Source organism: Amphiprion ocellaris, chromosome 9, assembly GCF_022539595.1.
Source record: "Amphiprion ocellaris isolate individual 3 ecotype Okinawa chromosome 9, ASM2253959v1, whole genome shotgun sequence".
Lineage (NCBI taxonomy): Eukaryota > Metazoa > Chordata > Actinopteri > Pomacentridae > Amphiprion > Amphiprion ocellaris.
In genome coordinates, this window is record NC_072774.1 from 30,695,236 (window position 1) to 30,720,285 (window position 25,050).

General features: G+C 41.0%; 2 protein-coding genes across 2 annotated transcripts in view; both read right to left on the reverse strand.

The window, feature by feature from the left end:
• Positions 1-4,610: 4,610 nt before the first annotated feature.
• Positions 4,611-8,425, reverse strand: pou3f2b (POU class 3 homeobox 2b). Its single transcript, XM_035943008.2, has 2 exons — positions 6,568-8,425; positions 4,611-6,262 (listed from the first exon to the last, which is right to left on the reverse strand). Exon 1 carries the CDS (start codon positions 8,335-8,337, stop codon positions 7,192-7,194), a length of 1,146 nt encoding a protein of 381 aa, XP_035798901.1. The 5' UTR covers positions 8,338-8,425; the 3' UTR covers positions 4,611-6,262; positions 6,568-7,191.
• Positions 8,426-9,354: 929 nt separating this feature from the next.
• Positions 9,355-25,050, reverse strand: part of LOC111564532 (proprotein convertase subtilisin/kexin type 4-like) — a 207,130-nt gene continuing 191,434 nt past the window's right edge. Inside the window, exons 19-21 of the mRNA XM_055013942.1 lie at positions 21,065-21,234; positions 16,995-17,069; positions 9,355-16,365 (exon numbers count right to left, since the gene is read on the reverse strand). Of these exons, the coding sequence (XP_054869917.1) occupies positions 16,123-16,365; positions 16,995-17,069; positions 21,065-21,234 (488 nt within the window). The 3' untranslated portion in view covers positions 9,355-16,122. The remainder of the gene's footprint in view (positions 16,366-16,994; positions 17,070-21,064; positions 21,235-25,050) is intronic.

A 25,050-nucleotide genomic window follows, 5' to 3' on the forward strand; every position in this document is an offset into this window, starting at 1 on the left:
AGAGCGACTGGGCTGCTGTCTGGGTGTTTTACAGGAGGGCCCCGCCACAGACCGCTGTATGCATGCCACGGCCTCACAAACAGGCCCAGCAATTATAGCCCGAATAATTATGCGCTGAAGGGGAGACACGATTCGCCCCACTGATCAGCAAAGTTCATGTGAAGTTATAATTAAACAATAACTCGTTTACAAATGAACGCACACGCGCATTTGTGTACTTAAGTGTGCAAAGTGTAATTAGCTGCGATGCATCTGAGTGAGACTGAACAACAACAATGTCAAATGGTGGAATTATGTTCAGCTCGTGAGCTTGTATCACTGCTATCTGTGGGAGTGGGGGGAGGAGGAGGAGGAGGAGGAGGTGTGAGCAAAGAGAGGAAGACAGATTTGAATGAGTGATTGATACAGAGAGTGATTCATCTTCACACCAATCAGAGATGGACATGATGTTTGACAGGGAAACTTATGACAAAGACAATAAATGAGGATCACTGGGAGGGTTTGGACAACAAAAACATTCATTTTCAACATTAATTAGAGCCTCAGAAATCATATTGAAACATTAAGTTGTTACACACAATGTTAAATTAAATGATGTGATCAGAGTAAGATTATCTATTATTGCTGTGATGGATCCACATTTGTCCAATTACACTTTCATTTGTCACTTTTTCCACTTTTTAAGTTAGTGAAACCACAGATTCCAAATAGTTTTTCTATTTTTTTAGTGACAGAGCTGGATGTGCTGAGTCAGTGTTCCTCCTTTAATCACATCTTGACACCAGAAAGTGAACTGTATGTCCCACTTCATTACCTTCTGCTGGAGGCCCTGCAGCTGCACATAAAAAGAAGCAGTGCTGTCGATGGACTTCAAATAAAGCAGGTTTTTTGTTATGCACATACAAGGCTTTTTTTTAATGACAGGGAGATGAGAGGGAAAGGTGATACCGTGATCATGATAACCTGATTAATATGTGTGTAAAAGACACCTCACATCTGAGCTGGCACCCTGCAGGATGCTGCCAACCTGCCCCAACAGGCTCTGCATCCTGAGATGCCCCTCTTACACTCAGACTCTAGTTTTTATTTTACCACAGTCAACACAGATCTTTAAGGCAGGGACGTGGAGTTTGGTAAAAAGTCATAAAACCGGCCTGGGGGTTTTAAAAACATAGAAGAAGGCAGAAAAAGTATTGGATATTTAAACAGATTTTTCCGAGTGAAAGAAAAAATGGTTTAAATGAAATCTGCATTTATAGTGATAAAAAAGAGAAAAATATAACTGCTGCTCTCTTCAGCAGAACAGAGGTCGTGGTTTTATTTTAATTTTTTTGTTTTTTTTCTTTTTTTAATTCTCAGATATGTTTTTTTTTTTTTTTTGCCTGTGAGTGTCCAGGCTGATGCTGATGGGGGATGAAGGTGTGTAGAAATATTGAGGTTTGTAGTTTGAGGTAAGCCAGGTACCACAGTGAGCACTAATCATGAAGGCAGGAATGAGTAGTTTCGTAAAAAGTCATAAAACCGGCCTATGGGTTTGTGTGATTATCTTAGAATACAACTTCATTTTATTCAAGCCATCAATCATTTTATTATGAACTGATCAAACCTGATGCTTATTTTTTCAGACCAACAGTTTTAAAGTCAAAAGATTTTGAATGAGCAACAATGTAAAACTGACCAAAGACTTGAATCCTCAGATTTAATTCTGGTCTGATTCTGATCTGATTTATTATGTGGCAACTTGTAGAGATTCATTTTTTTCCCTTGGGTCAGACGTTTTCAAGCTGTGGACACAACGATTCCCAGGGTGCACTGTGGTTCTCAGAGCCAATACTGGCATCATTGGAGGGAGTAAACAACAACAGTCTTGGACTGCCTGTGGTGGTTTTTACTAGTAATAATAAATATATATTTTTTTGATTCAGTTTTCTTTTGAAAGGGGTGTCTGTGCAGAATATTTATAAAACCAAGGTAGCGTTCCGGTCATCTGACATGCGTATTAATGTTAAAGATGCTACACAGCCATGGATGCCCTCTAATAATGGACAGTTTCATTGCACAATGTGGAAATTATTATATTACTATGATTTTTATAACACTTTTTAAAGTTCTCAGTACTCATTAGATGAATCCATTTTGAATATTGACCCAAGAAAGTCAAGTTTGATAGACAATGACCTGCTCACTCCTTGTCTCCCATTAGGAGGTGATTTTTAAGCCTAAATGTAACTTTTAAAAAATTAATTATACATTTTTATGCACGTTGTATAATTTTTAATATAAAATTCATATATTTTTTTTTTTACATTTTTCTCTCAACCTGAAAAAGACATGTGTCTGATTTTTTTAATACTTAAATGGGGAGAAATTAGTGCATATCTAGTCTAAAAACAGTTTTCTCTTTTTGGAGGAACATTTTAAAGAAATGCAAAATTGTAAGTTTAATGGGACATTAATGAGTTCATTTAGTTATCAAAATGACAGTTTTTTTCATTATGGAAACTATCTAATGGCTCACGTTAATATGTAAGATGAAAACATGACATTTTCCTGTGAAAACGCTTCATAATATCCCAATATAAAAAAGAAGTGACTAATCGGGTTATAAGTAGTAATATCTGGATCTGTGTGATGCAGATGCTAACTAACTGTTACCGTCTTCCTCCTCTAAATGTTTCAGCTCCCCCTTAAAAAGCCCCACATTACATATTTCTGCAGTCCGATGATAACAGATTTGAATCCATCCTCTTTCCTGACCTCCTGTCTGACTCCACAACAACAGAATGAACAGACAGCTTGGACTCACCCTCTGGGTCACGCTGGTGTCGCTAGATGGCGCTACAGCACCGACTATCCCCCTCCAGTCTGCGTCTGTGTCTGTGTCTCTCCACAGCTCAGCCGCTTTATTTTCCTTCCCTGGGAGCCTAATGGGAAATTTCAAGTCACCTAAATAAAAAGGAAGGTGTAATTAACGCGACGCGCTATTAATTGTATCTGCTAGAGAGCGGATGAAGGGCACAAGGGCGCACTGGTTTTTCTTTTTTTTAAATACTCGGCTCCATAAAAGTCTACTTCAGAGATCAGGGAGAGATTTCTGTCTGTCCGGGTGTCATCCACATGACAGGTCAAACGGCGGCTGATGATGATGATGATGATGATGCAGAGAGGGACATCCGTTATGTTTCCTCCTGCATCAGCACCAAAACAACTAAACGATCCGGACGCGCCACACAGGATAATATCGGCTCTGCTCACTTCAACATATTGGCTCTGATAATAAAAAAAAAAAAAAAAAAAAAAAAAAAAAAAACTGCCTCTGGAAGAAGAACCCACAGACTTTAGGAGGCATCTGTGTTCTTAAATGGAAATTACAGTGCAGAAAAACGCCACTTTTTATATCATTACGCACATATTAACATAAAAACCACCTTAGACTCTGCAGACATGGCTGGATGCATTAAACAGCGTCCTGTTTGTTATTATTTCTGATTATTATTGCTGTTCTGATCAGGTTCATTGGTCAACAGCATCACTGACTGATCAGATATTGATTCCCCAGTGATCCTCCCAGTAATGCTGAGGAGAGAAAACCTCACTCAGTCTGCAAATATCAGGTCATTGAATTAATATTATTACAAACACACAAGTCAACGTGTTTTCTGACATTTTTTTTTTTTTTTTTTTTTTTTAGCAATACGTGAAACGACAATTTTGGCTGTCAGGTCAAGGCAAGATATTATTTTTTGTTTAGACAGATGCTCATACAAACATCACACCACAGATTCCTTTGGGACTAATGACTAAGTAAAGGGAGTAAGAAAATACCATCAGGGTCACCAGTGGCTGCATCACTGCCAAGAAAAACTACAGTGGATTCATTTTTATCTTGATTTTAAAAAAAAAATCTATGGAACAAGACGTTTAAGGGACAAATTTAAAGCCTGTAAATTTAAAATTATTTAAAACACACTGATGCTTTAAAAATCCAAGTCGTTTCCGCCTATTTAAAGGTGTCAAGAAATGTTCAAAACAGTGCAAGGTTTTGCTTTCTGAAATCAACTGATAATAAAAATAATAACAATAATTATAATAATAAAAATGGTGGCAATTTTTTGTAGAAGATGGTGAAAACAACCATTAATCTGCAAGTCTTTGTTTGAAATCCAATTTGTGCTGATCTCCAGAAGAGTTCTGAACTCCACCACACTCAGAATAACAGTGAAACCTTTAATATTACAATTCTAGACCCGTTCCAGTCCTCATAAAGTGACATTTTTTGGTCCTGGGACCCCACCACCCTCCCCTTTACTAATGTAACCCTAGATAGGAGCTGTATTTTTTTTTCTTTTCCCCCTCAGTCAAAGCCAGTTCATTTAAAAGCAGCCCTGGGGCAGAAAACAACACATCATCGGCTCACAATCTTCCATTCATCAACCCTGATTTTCTCTCGGCCATTAATTCCACTCAAACGAATGGGCTCAAAGCAAGAAGCAGATTTTTTTTTAACACCCCAGCTGTCAAGCAGATAGTGAACTCACTGTAGGAAGCATTTCTGATATGCAGAATTATGTATAGATATATATAAAATCAAAATAAGAACATTTAGCCTCGACGTTTGGAAAAAAGCTGTTTAATATCAACCCCATTATTTAAAAATGTGCAAGTCCATTGTTCATGTGTAAAGTGATGCAAACACCTGCAGGCATTTATCACCTCTACGTTAAATCTACCCCCAAGTTCATCCAGTGAATATGTCATAGCCTATAACACCCCCAACCCACCCCTCTTTTACCCCCACAAATAAAAACAAACAAAAATGAAAAATAAATTAAAGAAGGAAAAAAAGAAAACTGGTTTGACAAGCAATTAAAACAAAACAAGGAGAAATAAACAGCGTTGGATTGCTACAGGTCTACATCCCCACAACTTGAATTTCCAGTGAATTATGACTTGGATCGATTCCTTAAAGCTACTGAGGAAACATTTCAATGCCACGATGTTGTTTTCCAGCAGGAGAACAGAAAACGTGTGTGAGGGGGACATAATATTAATAATAATATAATAATAATAACAAAAAAAAATCTGTTTCCACATGAGAGGAGAGAGGAAAAAAATCCCTGGTTTTGTGTCTTTGCATAAAATAAAAAGCAAGCTACTGTACGGAGGGGAAAATAAAGATGTATGTACATTTAGCTGTGACGGTTCCAGGCTGTAACAATCCCGCTGCAAAGTAAAAAAAAAAAAAAAAAAATCTGTCTTCCCCCCTTCCCTTCCCACTACAAAACCTTCTTCAGTATCATTTCATATATATCTCGCCCTTTTTGTGTCATCTATAAAAATCCATCGCAGAATAAATTACAATCTCATTAACAAAACTAAAAAAATAAAATCAAATGTCTAATTCCCCTCCCCATAATAAAGCAAAAAAAAAACTTAACAACAAAATGGCTGAAATTATACGCATGGCAACGAGCTCACAAATGAAACAACACCTCGTGGATAATAATAATATTAATAACAATAAAAATCATTTTGATCATATGCTGCAATTTTTTGGATGCAACTAAAATGTGTTTTTGGGAGGAAATGTAAAAGGCCGTAGTGTTATTATCGTTACTTTTCTTTTCAAACACTAATCATAAGGATGTATTAATTTTAATCCACTCAGCTCTAATTAATTTGTGGACGATTTTCTACCTTTTTTTTTCTCCATCGATTAATTTGAATTCAGTCTTCAAAGCACTCAATTCTGACTGGAAACACGATCAATTGTAATCTAAGAGCGGACGCCAAATGGCAGAAACCAAACTCCATAGACAAATAAGACAAATTAAACTTTCACTTCGATTAAAAAATAATAATTGAGACTCAAAATAAAAACGCGCAACACAAAGCATCTAAATTATAAATGAACATAATTTCGGCAACAAAATAAAGGACGCTGAACACACAAATACAAGGCAGTAGGTAGTAGCTATGGGTGGAAACTGGATTCTCAACCTGCTTGTTTTTGAAAACATCAATCCAAAAAAAGTGCCCCAGTGAAGGAAGAAAATAAGAAGAAAGAAAAGAGAATGAACGAAGCCATGACTTTTAAAGTTATACAATATTTACAAAAGTGGATCCAAATGTTCTGTGAGAGTTGCTGCCATCGTATTTTTTTCTGTAGAGATCTGTGTATCTAGAGCCCATCCTGTTGTGGAAAAGTGCCATATAATCCAATCAGTCGCCACGGAGTCCCTTCCTGGAGCTGGGAGACGCTCTGAGGGGGGGAAATAATATTATTTAACGCTCGTTGTGTGGAAAAAATACTGGACTTGTTGTTTACACTGCTGGTCGACTCGTGATAGAGGTCAAACTCTTCTTTTTTTAAATTAGTTGCCACATTGCTGCATTCAGACCAATTATTGGAGCCAATGAGCTGCACGTATTATTAATAATAACACTAATAACAATAAGTAAATCCTGACCTCAATCCTCAGAATAAATAAGAGCTGTACGGCCTGCAGCCTCCCAGCAGTGTCTGAATGCTGCCTGGCTGACAGATGGGACTCAGGCGATGCTCACCCTCAGCTGGACTCCACCGGGCTGACTGGGGGCTGCAGCCTCCACCGGCCTCCGGTTTACTCCATTAACGCAGCTCCTTTGACCCCCTCCACTGCTCCACCCACGCACCCTTCACTGCTGGACGCACAATTTGGGAGCTACAAAACTAAAACGCCTTTGCTTTCCATTTTACGCACAGCAAAAAAATAAAAAAAAAATAGGAAAAAAATAAAACAAAAAAATGTTGGATTTAATATAAAAAGTGGCGAATGGAAACCATTCATCTATGCTTTTCGTCTAAAAACCACTCCTTCCCCTCCCTCCTTTTTTTTCGTCAAGTATAATTTCAATACACAATAGGGGCTACACCTTGAAACTGCGTCGACTGGAGTCACAGTGCTGGGCATGTATCCTCGGAGAACACAACACAGGCTTATGTTCCTTTAGCTCAGGGAGAAATGTCCTGTCCTCCCCTCACTCTTTTCCATTTCTCAGATATTCACTGCAGATATTGTGTAAGTACTCACTGCAATCTATTATACATAAAACACCCACTATATCGTTTCATAGTCCAGTGATTTATATATAACCTTGGGGGATAAATAAAAAGGATAAACAAGTCCTGGAGCAGCGGTCCAGCAGGGTTCACTGGACCGGGGTCTGGACCCCGTGGTGCGGCGGCGTGTCCCCGTACACATCCTCGCTCCCCGGCAGCGCTCCTCCGGGAGGGGTCATGCGTTTCTCCTTCTGTCTCCTGTTACAAAACCAAACCCTCACCACTTCTTTCTCCAGGTGCAGACTGTCCGCCAGGCTGATTATTTCCGACGCTGCCGGTTTAGGGCACTTCAAAAAATGGCTCTCCAAAGCTCCTTTTACGCTTACCTCGATTGAAGTCCGTTTTTTTCTTTTCCTCCCCTGCGCCGCTATTTTGTCCAGGCTGGTCGGGCTGCCCGAGGTGGAGTCCGCCTCCTCCAGCCACTTGTTCAACAGAGGCTTCAGCTTGCACATGTTTTTGAAGCTGAGCTGCAGGGCCTCAAACCTGCATATGGTGGTTTGGGAAAACACATTTCCGTACAGGGTCCCCAGGGCGAGTCCCACGTCCGCCTGCGTGAAGCCCAGCTTGATCCTCCGCTGTTTGAACTGTTTGGCGAACTGCTCCAGGTCGTCCGAGGTCGGCGTATCCTCGTCCGAGTGGTCGTGGTGGCTCTGCGGCCGGTGCTGGTGCTGATGCTGGGACGGAGGGTGGCCGTGGTCGCTGAGATGCGGGCTGTGGTGGTCGTCATGACTGTCCCTTAGGTTGTGGTGGTGCATCCCCTGCCCGCTGCTCGGGATCAGCCCGTTGACGCTGAAGCCCGGCTGGGAGTAAATAAGGCTTTGGCCGTTCGTCGTCGCCATGCTCGGTATGTGCGCCGCCGTGGTGGTTCTCCACGCCCGGCCGTCGTGGTGGTTCCCGTGCGTCTGGTGCACCAGGTGCGGCGGCCGTGACTGGTGCTGCAGGTTGCTGCTGGAATTGTGCATCTCGTCCCGGGCGCCCTGCACCGCGGGTTTGATATCCTGCTCCGTGCCGAGCGGGCTGGTGGACCACGGGGCTCCTTCTCCGTGGGACAGCGCCGTGATCCACTGGTGTGCGTGGCTGAGCGTGTGGCTGTTGCTCTGCAGCGGGTAGTCGCTCTGCAACAGGCTCTGCGCGTCCCGGTACGCCGTGGCTTGCTGCATGCTGCCGGGCTCCGAGTGCACGATGGATGCGCTGGAGGTGAGGATGTTGTAGTGGTTAGACGCTGCGGTCGCCATGACTCTCGGAGCCGGACTGGTCGCTCTTATTAAAGGAACCTCGCATTTGACAGATCCTCTCCTGCCCACAGGCGGCTCCCAGGCGCTCTGCCAAGAGTACGCCGAGGCGCACCTGGACTCCGCCCCGCCCCCGCCGCTCATTGGACGTCGGGGGATGATGGACGTGGTTACCAAGGGCAACGGCGCGCCGATTGGCTGCGCGCAAGTCTCAACTAACACTACTCTCTTTGTTGGAGAGGTGCAAGTTGAGGCTCCCGTGGAAGCGGAGAGCCGGAGTGCAGCATGGAGAGACGGAGCACCGGGATCAGCAGTGCAACTGTAAGAGACAGTTGATTTACTTTGATAATCATGTTCTATCCAGACTCAGACTGAAGGTAGTCTAGTTCCAGGAGACCAGGATCTCCTCTGATGGGGAGACTATAAACGCGCTCTTGATGCAGATAAAAAGTCGTTTATTTAGTTAGACTTTAGATTTTGTTGTTATTGTTGACTGCAATTGTGCGCACATTAATCCAATTAAATGTTGTCACTGGAAACGTGCGTGCAACAGCCCGATTTTATCAGAAAAGCAAACTTTTAGAGCTAGATTACAAACCACATAGAGGGGTATTCAAATATACTGAACATGCATCATATTACAGGTTGTAAATTTTTTTAAAAAATTAATGTTTATGCTGCAACATTTCTGCTAAGACACTGTAGCTGCATGTCTATTAATACACCTGTATTGTCTGTGCAATGTTGTCTGTGTATGTAGAGAAATATATTAATGTAAGCATAGTTTCTTATTGAAAATCATATATATATATATATATATATATATATATATATATATATATATATATATATATATATATATATATATATATATATATATATATATATATATATGAAGCACTGAAGTTCTTACATTAATTTATCCCTGACATGCACTTGAAATCTAATTCCAGGGAGGAATAAAGCCATAATAAGACAAGTTTGATTTCTAAATTGAAATATCTGGTAAAAGAAAAAGCTCAGGCATGTTTCAATCAAATCAATTTTATTAAAAAGAACTCTTGTAACAAAATTAATAAATTGGAATAAATTTCAAATTTGCAATCTGATCTGTGTTTAGAACATGCAGGTAAAAGCTTCATGTTTTTTCTCTGATATTGTAAACATGAACACCTACACTGGCTGCTGGCATCAGTTTAAACTCATTTTTTCTGCTGTTAATGTGTACGTGAGTCACTGCCGATCACATCTATAATGACAGAGTCTTCTGCACTTTCTGTGATTAATGCTTGTAAAAATGTAGACTAGTGTATTCTTCCTCAGCTGCAGACTTGTAAATGTAGATGTCGGTCAGTTGTTTAAAACTTTTAACAGCCCATAAAGGAAACAGATCAACTTTTGTGTCCAACCAGGCTGTAAAGCGAATTTTACAAGTTCTGTGTGGTGGGAGTGGCTCCACACAGAAAAAAGGAGGGTCCCCGGATTGAAGATGAGCTTCTATATATAGTCTGAATTACTTAGAGGAATTTATTGTATTTTTGAAATTTTAGTCTCTCTCCAAATGCTGCTTTAATAAATGCAGTTGGAGGGATTTCATCACCTCTAAATGGTTGTTTACAGCACTGTAAAGGATCTATGTGAGAGCATTAGAGCGTGGTGCAACAGTACTGAGGGGCTTCCAGGATTCTTTACATCACCAGAAGAGATTTAGAAATTATTTTTTCAGGTCTTATAGAGAACGATTACAGAGTTAATAGTGTGTGAAAAGCTTCTCCAGCTCCTCATCATCCACTAAAGTGAAGATAGACAGAAGTGAAGAGGAGGATTAAGTCCAAACTCAGGCCTCCAGTCCAGGGGCAGGGAGGGCAGCTTTCCATCCCGTCCCAGCTGTCGTTCCCCTTGGTGTCAGCTTCAGGGACCAGGACTTTGTCCAGAGAGGGGACATTCCTGGCCGACTGCTGCTGGTTGCCATAGGGAGAGGTAAATGAAACAACAGCAGTCGCGTCGCTGCTGCTCCCCCCTGTTCCTGGACTATCTAAAGGCCTCTATTTAGAGAGGCTCTCTGCTGCGGGGACAAAGCCTTCGCCGGGATAAAGGAGGGAGGAGTAAAGAGCGCAGGGCCCTGAGAGAGAGAAAGGGCTAGAAAAACTGAAAAAGATGAAAGAGATTATGTCTGTTCTCAAAGCTGCTCCTCACTCTCCAGCCAGATAAAGCAAACTGTGCAAAAAAAAAAAAATCACAAACAAAACTTCTACATTTTTTTTGGCAGAGGAATGTTTCAACCTTCTAACTTCTGAAGCAGCTTCTTAATCTATATATTAGAAGGCATTAATAATTCCTACTGTATGTATGCAATTTAAAAAGCACCTTTTGTTAGTCTATGGCCTACAACAATTCACAGTGGTCACAAATTAAACCTATAAATCAGCACAGACACTTCTTCAATATCCACAATTTATAACTTTCAAACTATGCAAATGACTGAAACTGTAATTAAACATTTTATTTAATAACTTGGACCCGCAGTAAAATTAAAAGGCAATATAAAAAGCAATTATCAAAGAAATATTTTCCTTCGAAAATATTCAAACTGTGCAGTAAAACACAAAAGTCTAAGCGGTGAATATTCACACTCACAAATCATTCTTGGCAATGTAAATTTATTCCAAAAGTTCACACAAGGACACATGTCATGTGCATAGAGTAAGGTCTGTGAACAACGCAGGGGCGTGTAACAAAGGCCAAGTGCTAATTGCAAAATGTCTGTTCTCTATGACCTGGTTGGGATTTTCAATTCATATGCTGATTTTAAGTTGTGGTACAAGTTTTTCTTTTTGCTTTGATGCTGCTTTAGAGGTCAAAATGAGTATTTTTTAATCTTTGAAGGTGTAAAAACAGAATCAAAAGTAAAATGCAATCATCTTCAAAGTAATATGAGGCTATACATTGTATATTTAATGTATAGTTTGCTATATTTATCTTTTAAAGGCACAATGTGAAACCAAAATGTAGAAAATGTTCAAATATAGGATTAGAAACTGCTATCACTTAAAGACAAGCATTTTCCTGTATGGATAAACAGTACACAACAACAACAACAACAACAACTGTTAACATCACACAGCAGTGTAAAGCAGGCGATGATGATCGAGGCAGAAACACATACAAAATGCTCGTATTTCATGTATAACTCAAGCTCTTCAATTAAGTATTAGTGATTGGGCCTTTAATGGATCTCATTTCATAGACTAATAATCCTTTATAGATGTGAATCCAGCTGCACTTAGAACACATGAAGCCGCCAGGATTCAAGTCATACCAGGAAAAGTTTCCAGGCACGGCTCAGTAATTCATTCTGGTAATATTGAACATTATTGTGGCGTAACATTGAAATCGGCCAAATCAAAAGAACATTGTGGTAATTAGGCTGTAATTCAAGGAATTACCACATCGCCACACAGGCTTAAATAGTCGTGTTGGGAGAAACGCAAAGCACATTATTTTAATGGTGTAATATGCAAACTATGGCTCGTTTCAATTACATGGCTTAACAATGCATAAATGATGCGAGCCTTGTTATTTGGACTGCAGGGTCCGCAGTTATTCAATCACTCAGAGGGGGCAATGTTAGGGGCCACGCTGCCTCCTCTCCTACACTAAAACCCAGTGCTGAGCAGCGAGCGCCGCTGCCAAACTACGTTTAAGGGAATAAAAATGAACAGTAGAGAATGTAAGCGTTAAATTAACAGTAGGATAATTATATGACCCGTGTGCTGTAAAGATTCAATTTCTAACGCTCTAATTAGGCGACTGTCTCCCCATACATCAACTCACATCCCTCTGCCAATTTCTCACCAGAAAGCGTCCTGTGAGCGGAAATAATTAGATTTTATTAAGACATGGCTCATGTAATAAAGAAAATCAAAGGAGGGGCTGGTTAAATATGATATGTTTTTAAAATCACTGATTGTTCCACACGCTCTGTCCACTGAGTCCTATTTAAAGACGAGGACAGTTGGATCCAAACTGGAGGAGAGAATAATGACATTAACCCACAAAATGAACTGTCCACTGTCTACTGCAGAGGGAACACACTGACCTGTTATCTTAAACCTTCTGACAGGAATTTGGAATGACGTTTAGAAGGACGTTACACAACAATCACCACTTTATGTAGAGCTGCAACTAACCATAATGTTCATAATCAAACTGTATCTATATGTACAATCCCATTCTGCTTAAAAATGTGTGGTGTTTATTGTTACTTGGCTTGCATGATGATATATATGTGGGATTTAGCACTAGAATTGTGTTTTTACATTTTTCTGCTGAAGAGGGAAAGTTTCTCAGTGCTCATCTTAAATCTCAGTTCCCTACTTGTGGTAAAGGCAGATTTTGTGGCATCACAACTAATCCTGAAGCCCATTGCCGTCATGCAGTCAGTTTTACACAAGTGTGATGTAAAAACTTAAACCTTCCAGCGCACATACAAGGAGAATGGACTTTTCACTGATCTAAAGAACTTTTAGTGTCTAGTAGGTTAACTTTTGAAACAAAAAATGTTGCAAATTGACAGATTTTTTTTTTACGAGGTGAAGAAAGTGTAGATGGCATTTTAACTGAACTTTTTGTGTGGAAAACATAACAAATTATTGTTCAAAGCAATGAACTGAACATTTCTGCAGAGAATCTTTGAATTTTTCTAAAAAATATGAAGAAAAAAGAGCACATTTTCATATCTGAGAAGCTACGAGCAGAGAATGTTTTTTGTTGTTGCTTTAATAACCTAAGTGAACAATCAATCAAGCAATCATCAATTCAAATAATCCGCTAGTTGTTCAGAGGTTAAGAGTTTGGAAGCTAGAACTGTCTCTACAGAAGATAAAAACGCCAAATGTTTAGTGCCACTAAGATACAGAGAGTCCCCGTTGGAATATTATTGCGTAACTAAAGCATCATCTTTAGGGAACAATCAGGAGAGTAGATATTTGTTTGCTTATTAGAGCCACACAAACTCGAAGATAAGAAGAATGCATATGTACAAATATACTTGATGTATATGAATGTGTATTTTTACTTCTGTGCCTTCAAAATAATAGACATCCTGAGACTTTGAGATGCACTGTAGACTCTGGAATATATGCAGCAGCACAGATCGTTTTCTTGCAAAGTAATAACAGAGTTTTTATTTCAGATTAGCTGTTCAGATATCAATAATTCTTGCGAGGGCTTACATAACGGGAGCCGACCCACGCCTTTCATCCTTACTGTAATTGTTGTGTGCATCAAAGACGGAGAGATTGACAGGCTGTATGGGAGGATTAATACAGTGGGGGAGTGACGACATACCGAGTCGGTCTGGAGGGAGGGAGGAACGAGAGAGGGGGAGAGAGGAGAGAGGCTAAGATATGGGGGTGAGAAGGAGGAGAATGAGAGAAAAGTAGGAGAGGACAAAAAGTGGGGAGAGAGTTAACGAGAGGGAGAGCGTTAATTGTGTGCTTTGTGCCGGGGCCCTTTTGCTGAGTGTGGCTGTCGAGGTGCGGGTGCTAACCCCTCCAGCAGCCCGCCGTGATCTGAGCCAGCTCTCAGACTGCTGTATTCCAATGCAATTAGGCCACTCAAAGGCCTGCTTAAAGCTGCACCCCCACCACACACACACACACACACACACACACACACACACACACACACACACACACACACACACACACACACACACACACACACACACACACACACACACACACACACACACACACAGATAGCAACAGCCCCTGTGGGTCCCCTCCATTGTAGCAGGGAGGTGTATTCTGTCCCTCTTTGAGGCCCTGGATGAAGAGACCACCCCGGGGAGCAGAAAAAAGCAAGGATTACCTCTCTTTCTGTCCCTTTCCCTCTGTCTTTCTCTCTTTCTGCCCCTTTATCTCTCTCTCTTTCTGGTTTAAGATTTCACCTCTAAAGTCTATCAGCTCAGGCAGGCACAGCTCTGCTTAGCTCCACCAAAGAGACACAACTCAGAGTTTTTGCAGGAGGAAACAGAAGAAGAAGAGCAATGAGGCGTTTCTGTGATGGATGTCATTGTGGGACTGCTTTAGCAATATCACTTCCCTCTTCCTCTTTCATTATTCATGCAGTCATATATTTCAACAAGTGGCGTGGGGCGTGTAGCTCAGTAGCTCTTCCCCGTTGGCATCAGTGCCGCAGCCTCAGTCAGTCAGTCCTCTCTGTGTGCTGTATTAAGAGAAAGCTCTTCATCATAGCAGAGCTCTCTTGGCTGGGTTTCAGTGCGTCTCATTCCCCAGAAAGCATTTAAAGCAGATTACAAACCTAACGCTACACCTCCCCAATAAGAGAAGAGAGAAAGGGGAAAAAAACTGGCACATTAACACCTGCAATACTACTCAATGGCATCAACAGATTAACGAGGTAATCCACACAATGAGGTCTTTGATTCGTGTGGTTTGGCAGGCAATAACGCCAGGCATACTGCACACTGTTATTTCAGACCGTCCCAGCACGAGAAAACCTGGCAGAAGCCGTTCCCTTTTTTGTCTTTCCATCAGATGAGCTTTTGAAGAATTTTAACTTGTGCATCTGGTGCTTTTGCCCGTTTCCTTGTCAGGAAAATAACCTGCTGGCTGCTCCTGTGGCACATGTGAAGGGAGAAGGGGAGGAATCACAGGCTTTCTGAAGGCTGTTTAAACAGCAGGGCTGAGGAGCTCTCCATCGTCCTTCCCCCCATTTTTCTGCATAAGGACGTGCGCATAGGATAAGTGTGTGTGTGTGTGTGTGTGTGTGTGTGTGTGTGATAGATCTCGCAGTCCCATCGCTCATGTGCGGCTCGATTAGCCCCACGTGCCTCGTTCGTCAGACGTGGAGGCAGAGCAGATGGCAGGAGACGCACCGTGTTACCATGCTGCAGCACTATGTAACGCTGCTCTAATTGAAACATCAATACTGCCCTGTCAATACACTACTGCTACTTTACAAAACACCGCTATCAACAGACCTGCACTTGACTCAAAAAGAGCTCCTATTACTCTGACATCTTTGTTTCATATTAGGATGCACTGCGGAAAAGTTTCAGGCTGATTCCAAAATGGCAACGAAGTAACTTTTTCCGTAACGGTTCCTGGTGTTTTTTAATTTCCTAATTTCAGCGAAACACTCGACTTGCTCTCTGTTTGTACACAGCGTTGTGCTGCTAAAGGAAGCATGCAGAAAAAAAGGGAGAGAATTTCCTCAGTAGCATCTCCGCTGTGGCACATTTTTAATGAATTGATAAAAAGTTGAGGGAGCTCACATGGCTGTGATCAGTAATTCGACGTTATCGGAAATTCAGTGGAGAACAGAGAGAAATTAGGCGGCTAGGAATTAATTTGTTATTTGTCCAACTCAATGAGGAGTGACGCAGCCCCTTTAATGAATGGGTAATCCATTTCTTATTGCACTGAGCTGAATTCACCCTTCATTGAAGTGGAAAAAGACAAACATATCTTTCACTAACCTTTGCAACTTGCGAAGGCAAACGAGGAGGGGGAGATGAGCACTGAGACCTGCTCCTGAAACTATTTGTTTTTTGGGGAAGGATTTGTGTTTGTGTGTGTTTCTGTGGGTGGGAGAGGGATGGAGCTTTAAAGCCAAGTTAAGAATCCACAATAAATAATCTCTGCTCACACTGAGGCTACACAGTGGAAATACAGTGCGTGGAATTGATTCATGATCAATTGGTTTGCTGCACTGTGGAAAATAACAGTCTTTATTTAAGCATGGTTCATGTTTGTGTCTTCAGTTCCCTCCCCGCTGCCCTGCCCCCTTCCCTGCCTGTCTGAGCACAGTTCCTTCATCTATTGCATCTGAGGAGGCTGACTGCTGCACCTGCGCCATGGCGACGTCCTGGACGATCTGCGATGGTAAGGACCTGCTCCGTCCATCCACGTCATTCTCACCAGTCTTGGTTTCAGGAAGCCCCGTCACAGCAGCAGGTCTTGATCTCAGGGACGACTTCTGTGCAACATCTGCCTGATGTAACTGTTGAATATATTTTTTAATTATTATGAGCATATGTCATTAGAAAACAGTCTACAGGAACTAAACGGGCTGAAATTAATGAATCCCTTCATATATCAGTTCATTTAATAGCTGAGTTTCTAACTGACTAACTGAAAAGAATGAAAAGTGATGTCTTTAAAAAGCTTATTTTTACCACACATCAATCCAAAACACACATATAAATATGAAAAAAGCTAAAAATTCATAGCTGAAAAGCTGCTACAAGGTTATGGTTAGTATTTTTATTATTACAAAATTTTTTTTTCGTAGTTAATTAAGTGATTATCAAAATAGATGCTAATTCCACTAAATATTTGTTTCAGCTACAAAAACAACCATATATCCAATAAAAAAAGCATTATGGAGGCCAAATGGGCTAAATGCCACATGCCTGAAAAGCATGAAAAGACACATTTATCTGATTGACAAAATCACATTTTTTTCCCTTCCATCTCTTCCAAAATTCGTTCTTCAATGTCTCCTGTTTTTAACCATCCAAATAAAAAACAAACAAAAAACACAACAAAAACACTCTCTAAATTCATTACAATAGCAAACAAATGTACAGAGAGAAGCAGTGTAGCTGAACAGGTGGTGATGTCTCTCACCTTGTAGGCAAATCTGGATGTCAGAGGCTTGTCAAGGTTCAGTTTAGCGGTCGTGTTTCCAGAAGTTTTCCTTACCTGGTTAATAGAGCAGATGCATTAATGACAAACATGCAGTACTAGAAGTGCACAGAGCTACTGACCCCATCCTGTGGGCCAAGCTACAAAACACTGGAGCCTACATTTCCCATGAGGCAATGTGGTGTCTTTTTCACTAGACCCTGCCTACCTGCTAAAGGAATAAGGTGATGTTTTCTGAGGGGGCTCATCCACCACTAGTAGTCCTATTTACTAGAACACTGACATTTATGTGTTAAATCTGTGAAATGGCCATTTAATCTCATTTCTAAGGAGCGATGATTTTATTTAGAGTAGTTGTGGTTCATGATTTGCTCTTGTTAAGACTCCTTGAGGTCCTCCATCTGCTGAACTTCACACCACCAACATTTGCAGCAGGAGTCGTAACTCCTTTGACATCCTTTGCCCCCTCCTTATGGAAGTCATGGGTGAAAAAAACTGAGAAAACACACAGAGGAAATGGGACACGAGCTATTCAGAGAAAACTGATTCAACTCTGTTTTCTGAAGAAAAAAGACAAGGACAAACAGCTGAATTTGAAATCAATCAAAAACGGTCTCTGTCCATGGGAGCGACGTTCAGACTCCAGTTACGATTTGATCTTGGCTCAAGTTTTTCAGTGAGTGTTGACGTCTCAGAGTTGTGAGGAACCCCGAGCCGGCAGCTTACAGCGGGGGTTTTAGTGATACAGTATTTACAAGGCATGAGGAAGTGGGAGCGCTGCAACAGACGGCACCGTACGATGCGCTTTCAATTATTTCTCACAGCATTCATGAAAATAGAAGCACAGTGGGGAGTACAGTATGAATGACAAAACTATAAAAAGACATGGAGTGAAAAGAGAACTCCCATGCTAAAATAAATGGTGTTGTATGCTGTTGCCGGTGAAGAGCTCAGAACAGTGCATGTCTTAGGAAATAGTGTGGTGGAGTGTAGGCAGGGTGAGCAGTGATGGAGCAAAATGGGCACATAAATAATTGGAGGGAGGTTGAAGTTTGGATTTGATGGCATCTTATAAATATGCTTGGAGAGTGAAGGGGGTCTGATGAAGTCTCCAGTTGGTCTTATGCAAGAACCACACCTTCTTAAGCAGCAAGTAAAAAGGACTTACGAAAACTTGTGGAAACTTGAATTTTACTATGCTAGCATGCTAACTTTTGCTAATTAAACACAAAGCATACACTACTGTTCAAAAGTTTGGGGTCACCCAGGCAATTTCATGTTTTCCATGAAAACTCCCACTTTTATTCACGTACTAACATAACTGAACAAGGGTTTTCTAATCATCAATGAGCCTTTCAACACCACCAGTTTACGATAAAGATAAGATAAAACATAAGATTCCTTTTGTGAATCTTTTTTTATTTTATTTTACAACTAAAATCCCACACACTTTGTACATGCAAAGAAGGAGCAGTTTCATATCCTGCTCCAAGTTATTTCTATAGAATGCTTCTCTGTCTAGTTATTTCTTTTTGCTAAATACACTACCGTTGAAAAGTTTGGGGTCATCCAGACAATTTCATGTTTTCCATGAAAACTGCCACTTTTATTCAGGTGCTAACATAACTGCACAAGGATTTTCTAATCATCAATGAGCCTTTCAACACCATTAGCTAACACAATGTAGCATTAGAACACAGGAGTGATGGTTGCTGGAAATGTTCCTCTGTACCTCTATGGAGATATTCCATTAAAAATCAGCTGTTTCCAGCTAGAATAGTCATTTACCACATTAACAATGTCTACACTGGATTTATCATTCATTTAATGTTATCTTCATTAGAAAACTGCTTTTCTTTCAAAAATAAGAACATTTCTAAGTGACTCCAAACTTTTGAAGGTGAGTTTGACGGAATGTCATTAATTTTGTAGGTATTTCTTCATCAGCAACAGTTAATACACAGTAAGCCTCGGTGGCTTTGGTAATTTTCTATTCAAATGTAACATAAATTTGCACAAATGTCACTTTATTATCTGTACAAAATTTCCTTTGAATCCATCTGTTGGCTGTTGACATATTTCAGTCTGGATCAAAGCAGTGAACTGACCTGCAACCCCACTGACATTACCATTTCCAGAGCCATGCTGCTAGCGTGGCTAAAAATAAAACACAACTTAATGAAAAATCCTTATTCTCTTTGTTGCATCAGTGATTTATTTTTTTTTGTTGTTGCTTGTACTGTACAGGCATATTATAGTATGGTATTAGCAGAAAGTATTCTCTATTTACTGACAGGATAAAAAAAACTGCCTGATCATTTGATTACTTGGTTTTTAGTGGTGTCACTGAGTTCCCAGTCTTCAGCGCTTAACTTGCTGAGCTTGGTGGGTGTTATTAATAGCCACAGGGAAGGACCACAACTACAAAAAATAAACCACAAGTGGTAATAAACTAGAAAAAAAAAACATCCCTCAGATCAAAAGCTTCACAGTGGTAAATTTAGCATATGTTCAAGCAGTAGAATGCACACACACACACACACACACACACACACACACACACACACACACACACACACACACACACACACACACACACACACACACACACACACACACACACACACACACACACCCCTACACCCCTACACTATATCCTTTTTGCCCTCTAACTCATCAACAGAAACAGATGACAACCAGCTTTTCCTGGAGCTGATCTCCCTCTCCTCCCTCAGATGAGAAAGTGTTGGTGAAAGAGAGAGAGAGTGAGAGGCTCACAGACAGAGATGTTTGTTTCCCAGCCCTTCCACCGTCTCTGTGGGACGACCCTCCCCATCCACCCACCAACCAGCCCCCCCCCTCAACCTAATGGATCAAACAAAGGACATCATTTGTAGGCCAAGTCTTTTTCTGAGCGTCTCTCTCCTCGGCTCTGCATACCAATCCAATACAGCCCAAGGAAAAAAAGCCATGCCGTGGTACATGTGTGTGTGTGTGTGTGTGTGTGTGTGTGTGTGTGTGTGTGTGTGTGTGTGTGTGTGTGTGTGTACGTGTGGATGTGTGTGTCTGGGCCGGGGGTTGGAAGGTCTGTTTGCCTCTCCGCCAAGCATCGATTTATCCTTTTCTCCAATTTATTTCTCCTCCTTGCCTCTGCAATCCATTCAGATCTGCCTCTAGGGGAGGAACTTGGGGTAAAGACGTTGTCAGGCCTCGTCGTTGCCTCCTAACACCGGCTCAAAACTCATCTACAGGCCCGGGGACCGTGTACCCCTGCAAGGACACGTCGGGCAGCGACATGCACACAAACAGCTACCTGTCGACCAGCGGCACACTTTTGTCAGAGCTGTAATTGGCCTGATAATGCAGCATAAAGGACGGAGACAGGAGACTATGGTGATTGTGAGAGAATAATGCAAAGTCTGAGAGAGAATTCTGTTTATTTCAGTTCAAACACTGAGCTGAGAGATGATTAAGTAGACCACCAAATGTCCTCTAATTTCCAAGGGGTGTTATACCTTTTTTTTTTTCTGCAGTTACAAGTGTCAGAAAAGCCAGAATGCTATTTAACTGTTCTTCATAATCAGGCCTAGACTCGGTGTAACAGCAGATATGATCAGAATAACAATATCTCAAGTCCCGATTCAACTGCCTGATCTCTATCTCTGTCAGTATGATTCTGACATTTTCAGATGTTATTACTCAGACTCAAGGATTTGTATCCTAAATCCTCGACAGTGACGACAGCGCTGAACAGAAATGCTGCATGTGCACAAATCCCACTGTTGTATCCTCACCCACGCACGCACGCGCACACAAACACACACACAAACACAGACGTACAGTATGGCAGAGATCTGTGAGCCATTATTCAGTGTCAGAGTGAGCGACGCCTGGCACATCCTTACACCTGAACTTGATCAATGCAGATATGTCCAGGGGGAAATTGAAATCCATAGGAAATTAGGCGGTGCAAGTGATTTATTGGAATAGTAAATCACAGTGTGTGTGATGTGTGAAATGTGTGTGCTCCAGCTCCGTGTACAGTACTGTACCTTGTGTCTGGCTGGAACGGTGATATCAGCAGCTCTCACTTTCCCGTCTCTCTCCATTTGGTAGATCCACTGAATCAGGTCCAGAGGGGGATAACTGTCCCTCTGGTACACCGCTCTGTGAGGAACGGGGTGGTGTGAACCCATATACACAATGCTCTGCAAGGGCCCCTCTGAAACAAAAAAGAAAAGCAGTAAAGTACAGTTAGAACACTGTAAGGCAGTGTATGCCTCACTAGCTATGAGTCTATCCAAATTTCAAATACATTTCTAACAAATGTTTAGAATGTAGGATAAAATTGATCGTGGTGCTCTAAATACATCACATGGTTCAAGGAAAGCAATGAAAATATAAAAATCAAAGAATAAAAACAAACCATCCGTTTTTGACTTAATTGAAATCTTTGGTTCTGTTAGTATGAAACCATGTTTTACTACTTCATACATCACCTAAAGTTGAATTGAAACCCTGTTTTTGACACTATCTATAACTTGCATTTTTCTATACATGGCAGTTTATGGCAGAGTTCTTCATTCTTGTCTGAATTTCAAACTTTCCACAAGTGATTGACGATAGAAAGACGCACCCTGTATTCCAGTTTTAATGCTGATCTCACTGACTTTATTCTAAAGCTTAACTTAGAATCAGTATTTTTATCCTAGATTTACACCACCGTTCAAAAGTTTGGGGTCACTTAGAAATGCTATTTTATTTTTTAAAGAAAAGCATTTTTTTTCAGTGGAGATAACATTAAATGAATGATAAATCCAGTGCAGACATTGTTAATGTGGTAAATGACTATTCTATCTGGAAACGGATGATTTTTAATGGAATATCTCCATAGGGGTACAGAGGAACATTTCCAGCAACCATCATTCCTGTGTTCTAATGCTACATTGTGTTAGCTAATGGTGTTGAAAGGCTACTTGATGATTAGAAAACCCTTGTGCAGTTATGTTAGCACATGGATAAAAGTGTGAGTTTTCATGGAAAACATGAAAATGTCTGGGTGACCCCAAACTTTTGAACGGTAGTGTATTTAGCAAAAAGAAATAACTAGACAGAGAAGCATTCTATAAAAATAACTTGGAGCAGGTTATGAAGCTGCTCCTTCTTTGCATGTACAAAGTGTGTGGGATTGTAGTTGTAAAATAAAATAAAAAAACGATTCATAAAAGGAATCTTATGTTTTATCTTAAAGTTCTTTTTAGGAAAGCAGCACCAAAATGCCAATTTATAGGGTGTTCCTCAACTTTCTGTGCTTGAAAAAGAAACGAGATCCTTTAAAGGGTGGAGCTACAAGGCGAGCACACTTACAGTACAACACCGAAATGAAGAATATATATCCCACACTGAGCAGTTGTATGAGTGTCTTAGAGGAGATTGAATTCATGCATGAATGTTCAAATAAATCCAGGAGGCTTTTCTTGAGAATAAAACAGTGATAGTGTGCAGTGTGAATCCCGACTCAAGAATCACTGCCCCACACACATACACTCCCTCAGCCCTTCCCTTGCTGTTTCTGCTGTTTTTTTTCCCTCCTTTTTCCAGGTACACCGCTTGTGTTCTTCTAGCTTGTTTTTGTCCTGCTTTAATTGCTTTTTTTTTTTTTTTTTGCAGAGAAGAAGAAAAGACAACAACAAGGCAGCGAGGGCTGCAGCTAATGGAGAGGCTGTAATTGTGAATGGAGGCATTCATCTGGAGACGTCGTCCGTGAATTGTGCTGCACAATACCCAGCGCCGGGCTGCTCAGATCACCAACCAGTCACCACACACACACACACACACACACACACACACACACACACACACACACACACACACACACACACACACACACACACACACACACACACACACACACACACACTGAACCCTCAGATCACTGGTGCTCAGAGGAGGAACGTAATCACACCTCCGCAGAGAGAAAGACACCGAGGAGGGGAGGAGAGAAGGAGGAGAGGAGCTGGAGGGGAGGATGGGAAGAAGAGAGGAGAAATTATACAAGGAGAGAGGAGGAGAGGAAGGGGAGGAGGAGGAAACGGAATGGTGAAATTGATGTTTCCTACCATTTGATTTGGGCCATGGAGCCCAGGAGGCAGATCAGATAGAGCTACATGCACACATAGCCGCTCACTTATAGCACACATATGCATGCAAACACATACACACTGAAAGATACAAGCACACACTCACACATGGACACCTATACATGAAAGTAGGCCTGTATGCGCATACATTGAAGATTATAAATCCTCATAAACATTCAGTATATAACTTGTAGGAGCTCAGAGAACCATCTCATGATCCTCCTGCTTCCTTATGCTTCAACCAGCACGTCACACACACTTACACACATCCCCTCTCCAAACATGCAGCATTAAGTCAAAACACAAAGAAAGGCAGCTCAAAAAGACACAACAAAGCCGACGGTATAGAAACCCCCCCCACAAACTCTCATCTTGGCGAGGCGAGACGAGGCACCTGTCAGCTCGGCGGCTCCTGCTACTACAGAGAAACATCAGGAAACAACAACTCAATTAAACACACCATCCCTGTTCAATTACTGCCACATAATCACAGCAATTTACCTTCACTGGCTGCACAGCCACCAAACAAACACACACTGGGGCAAACACAGTTACAGAGGCAGAAAAACACCCACACGGACAAGGCTGGATCACAAAGCCAACCAGGCTGGAGCTGTGGCTTCATCCTACATATCATGAGTGTAAACTGCACTGTGAGCTTTGTGTGGGGTAACTGGTATAAAACCGACATGGAGGACGTTAGCAGAGAGCAGTTTCAGTGACTTGTTTATTTACTGTATCTCTAAAGAACAACTACATTTCCAAACATTTCTATAACATCATAAATATCCGATTTTGTCCAGCAAATGCGGCTGGGTGCATTTAAGGCTACACGTTGTGTGCAAGCACAAACTTATTCGCTTTACAAAATAGTCTGTGACCAAAGTCTGCTAATTAAATTGCAAATTAAAGGGAATTAAATGAATCTGGGAATGTCTTGCACCTTCTTGATAAGCAGGAAGATCAGAGAGCTCAGAATCATCAATCAGTTGCCATTATATCCCATTCCAGCATAAAATCATTCTCTTACAATAGTAACCACATTTTATTTTGTTTGCTCCTGATATTATTTTCCACTGAATGGCGTAAATATTTGTAATTTTATCTTGCCCAGAAATCAGTTTAATCTCAATTAAGACAGCATACACTGAGTTGCCAGTTTATGTACTTAGCCAAAATAAATGCAGTCTATGACAGCAGTCCTGCAATAAATCCTGTTTTTATGGAAGTTATGACATTGAATTTTTGTTTACATCTTGATAGCTGTAGTTTACGGTGCATAGTGCAGAAGTGTCGTTTTAGACTGCATTACTTCATGCTTTGTGTGCCAATTAACCTGCTAACTGTGCTCCTTTTTCTACTCCAATGAAGTAAAGAAGTAATAAGGGGTACAGGGGTCAGAAAAAAATTGTGTATATTATTTGCCTGGCAATTTCTACTCCCACTGGGGTTTAAGTGTGGTCTATATATAAACACAGCTGACCTGGAATCAGGCAGAAATCATTAAATTGCTCTTGTCAAAACTGGATATCTACGAGCCATAATAAAACAGCCTTTATGGAAGCTTCAGAGTTAAACAGACAAAAACTGAGACTAAATGCTAAAACGACCACATAAGCACACCCAGTAACATCGGACAACCTGCAGCACTTCTTCAATGAACGATGAATACACTTACACAACATTTAACAATATGTGACCCCCTAAAAATAGAAAAAGGATCTGGCTACTGGACAACTGCATATGTTCTTGTACACTCTTAATTGGCTATGGATGTTTTGTTATAGTTTGTACACTCTGAATGCTCCAGCATACAGAACCGTTTATAACAGTTAAGTGCTTTCAACTTTCCTTTTTAAACATGGAAATGCTGTGGTGCCCAAACCTGAGTATATAAG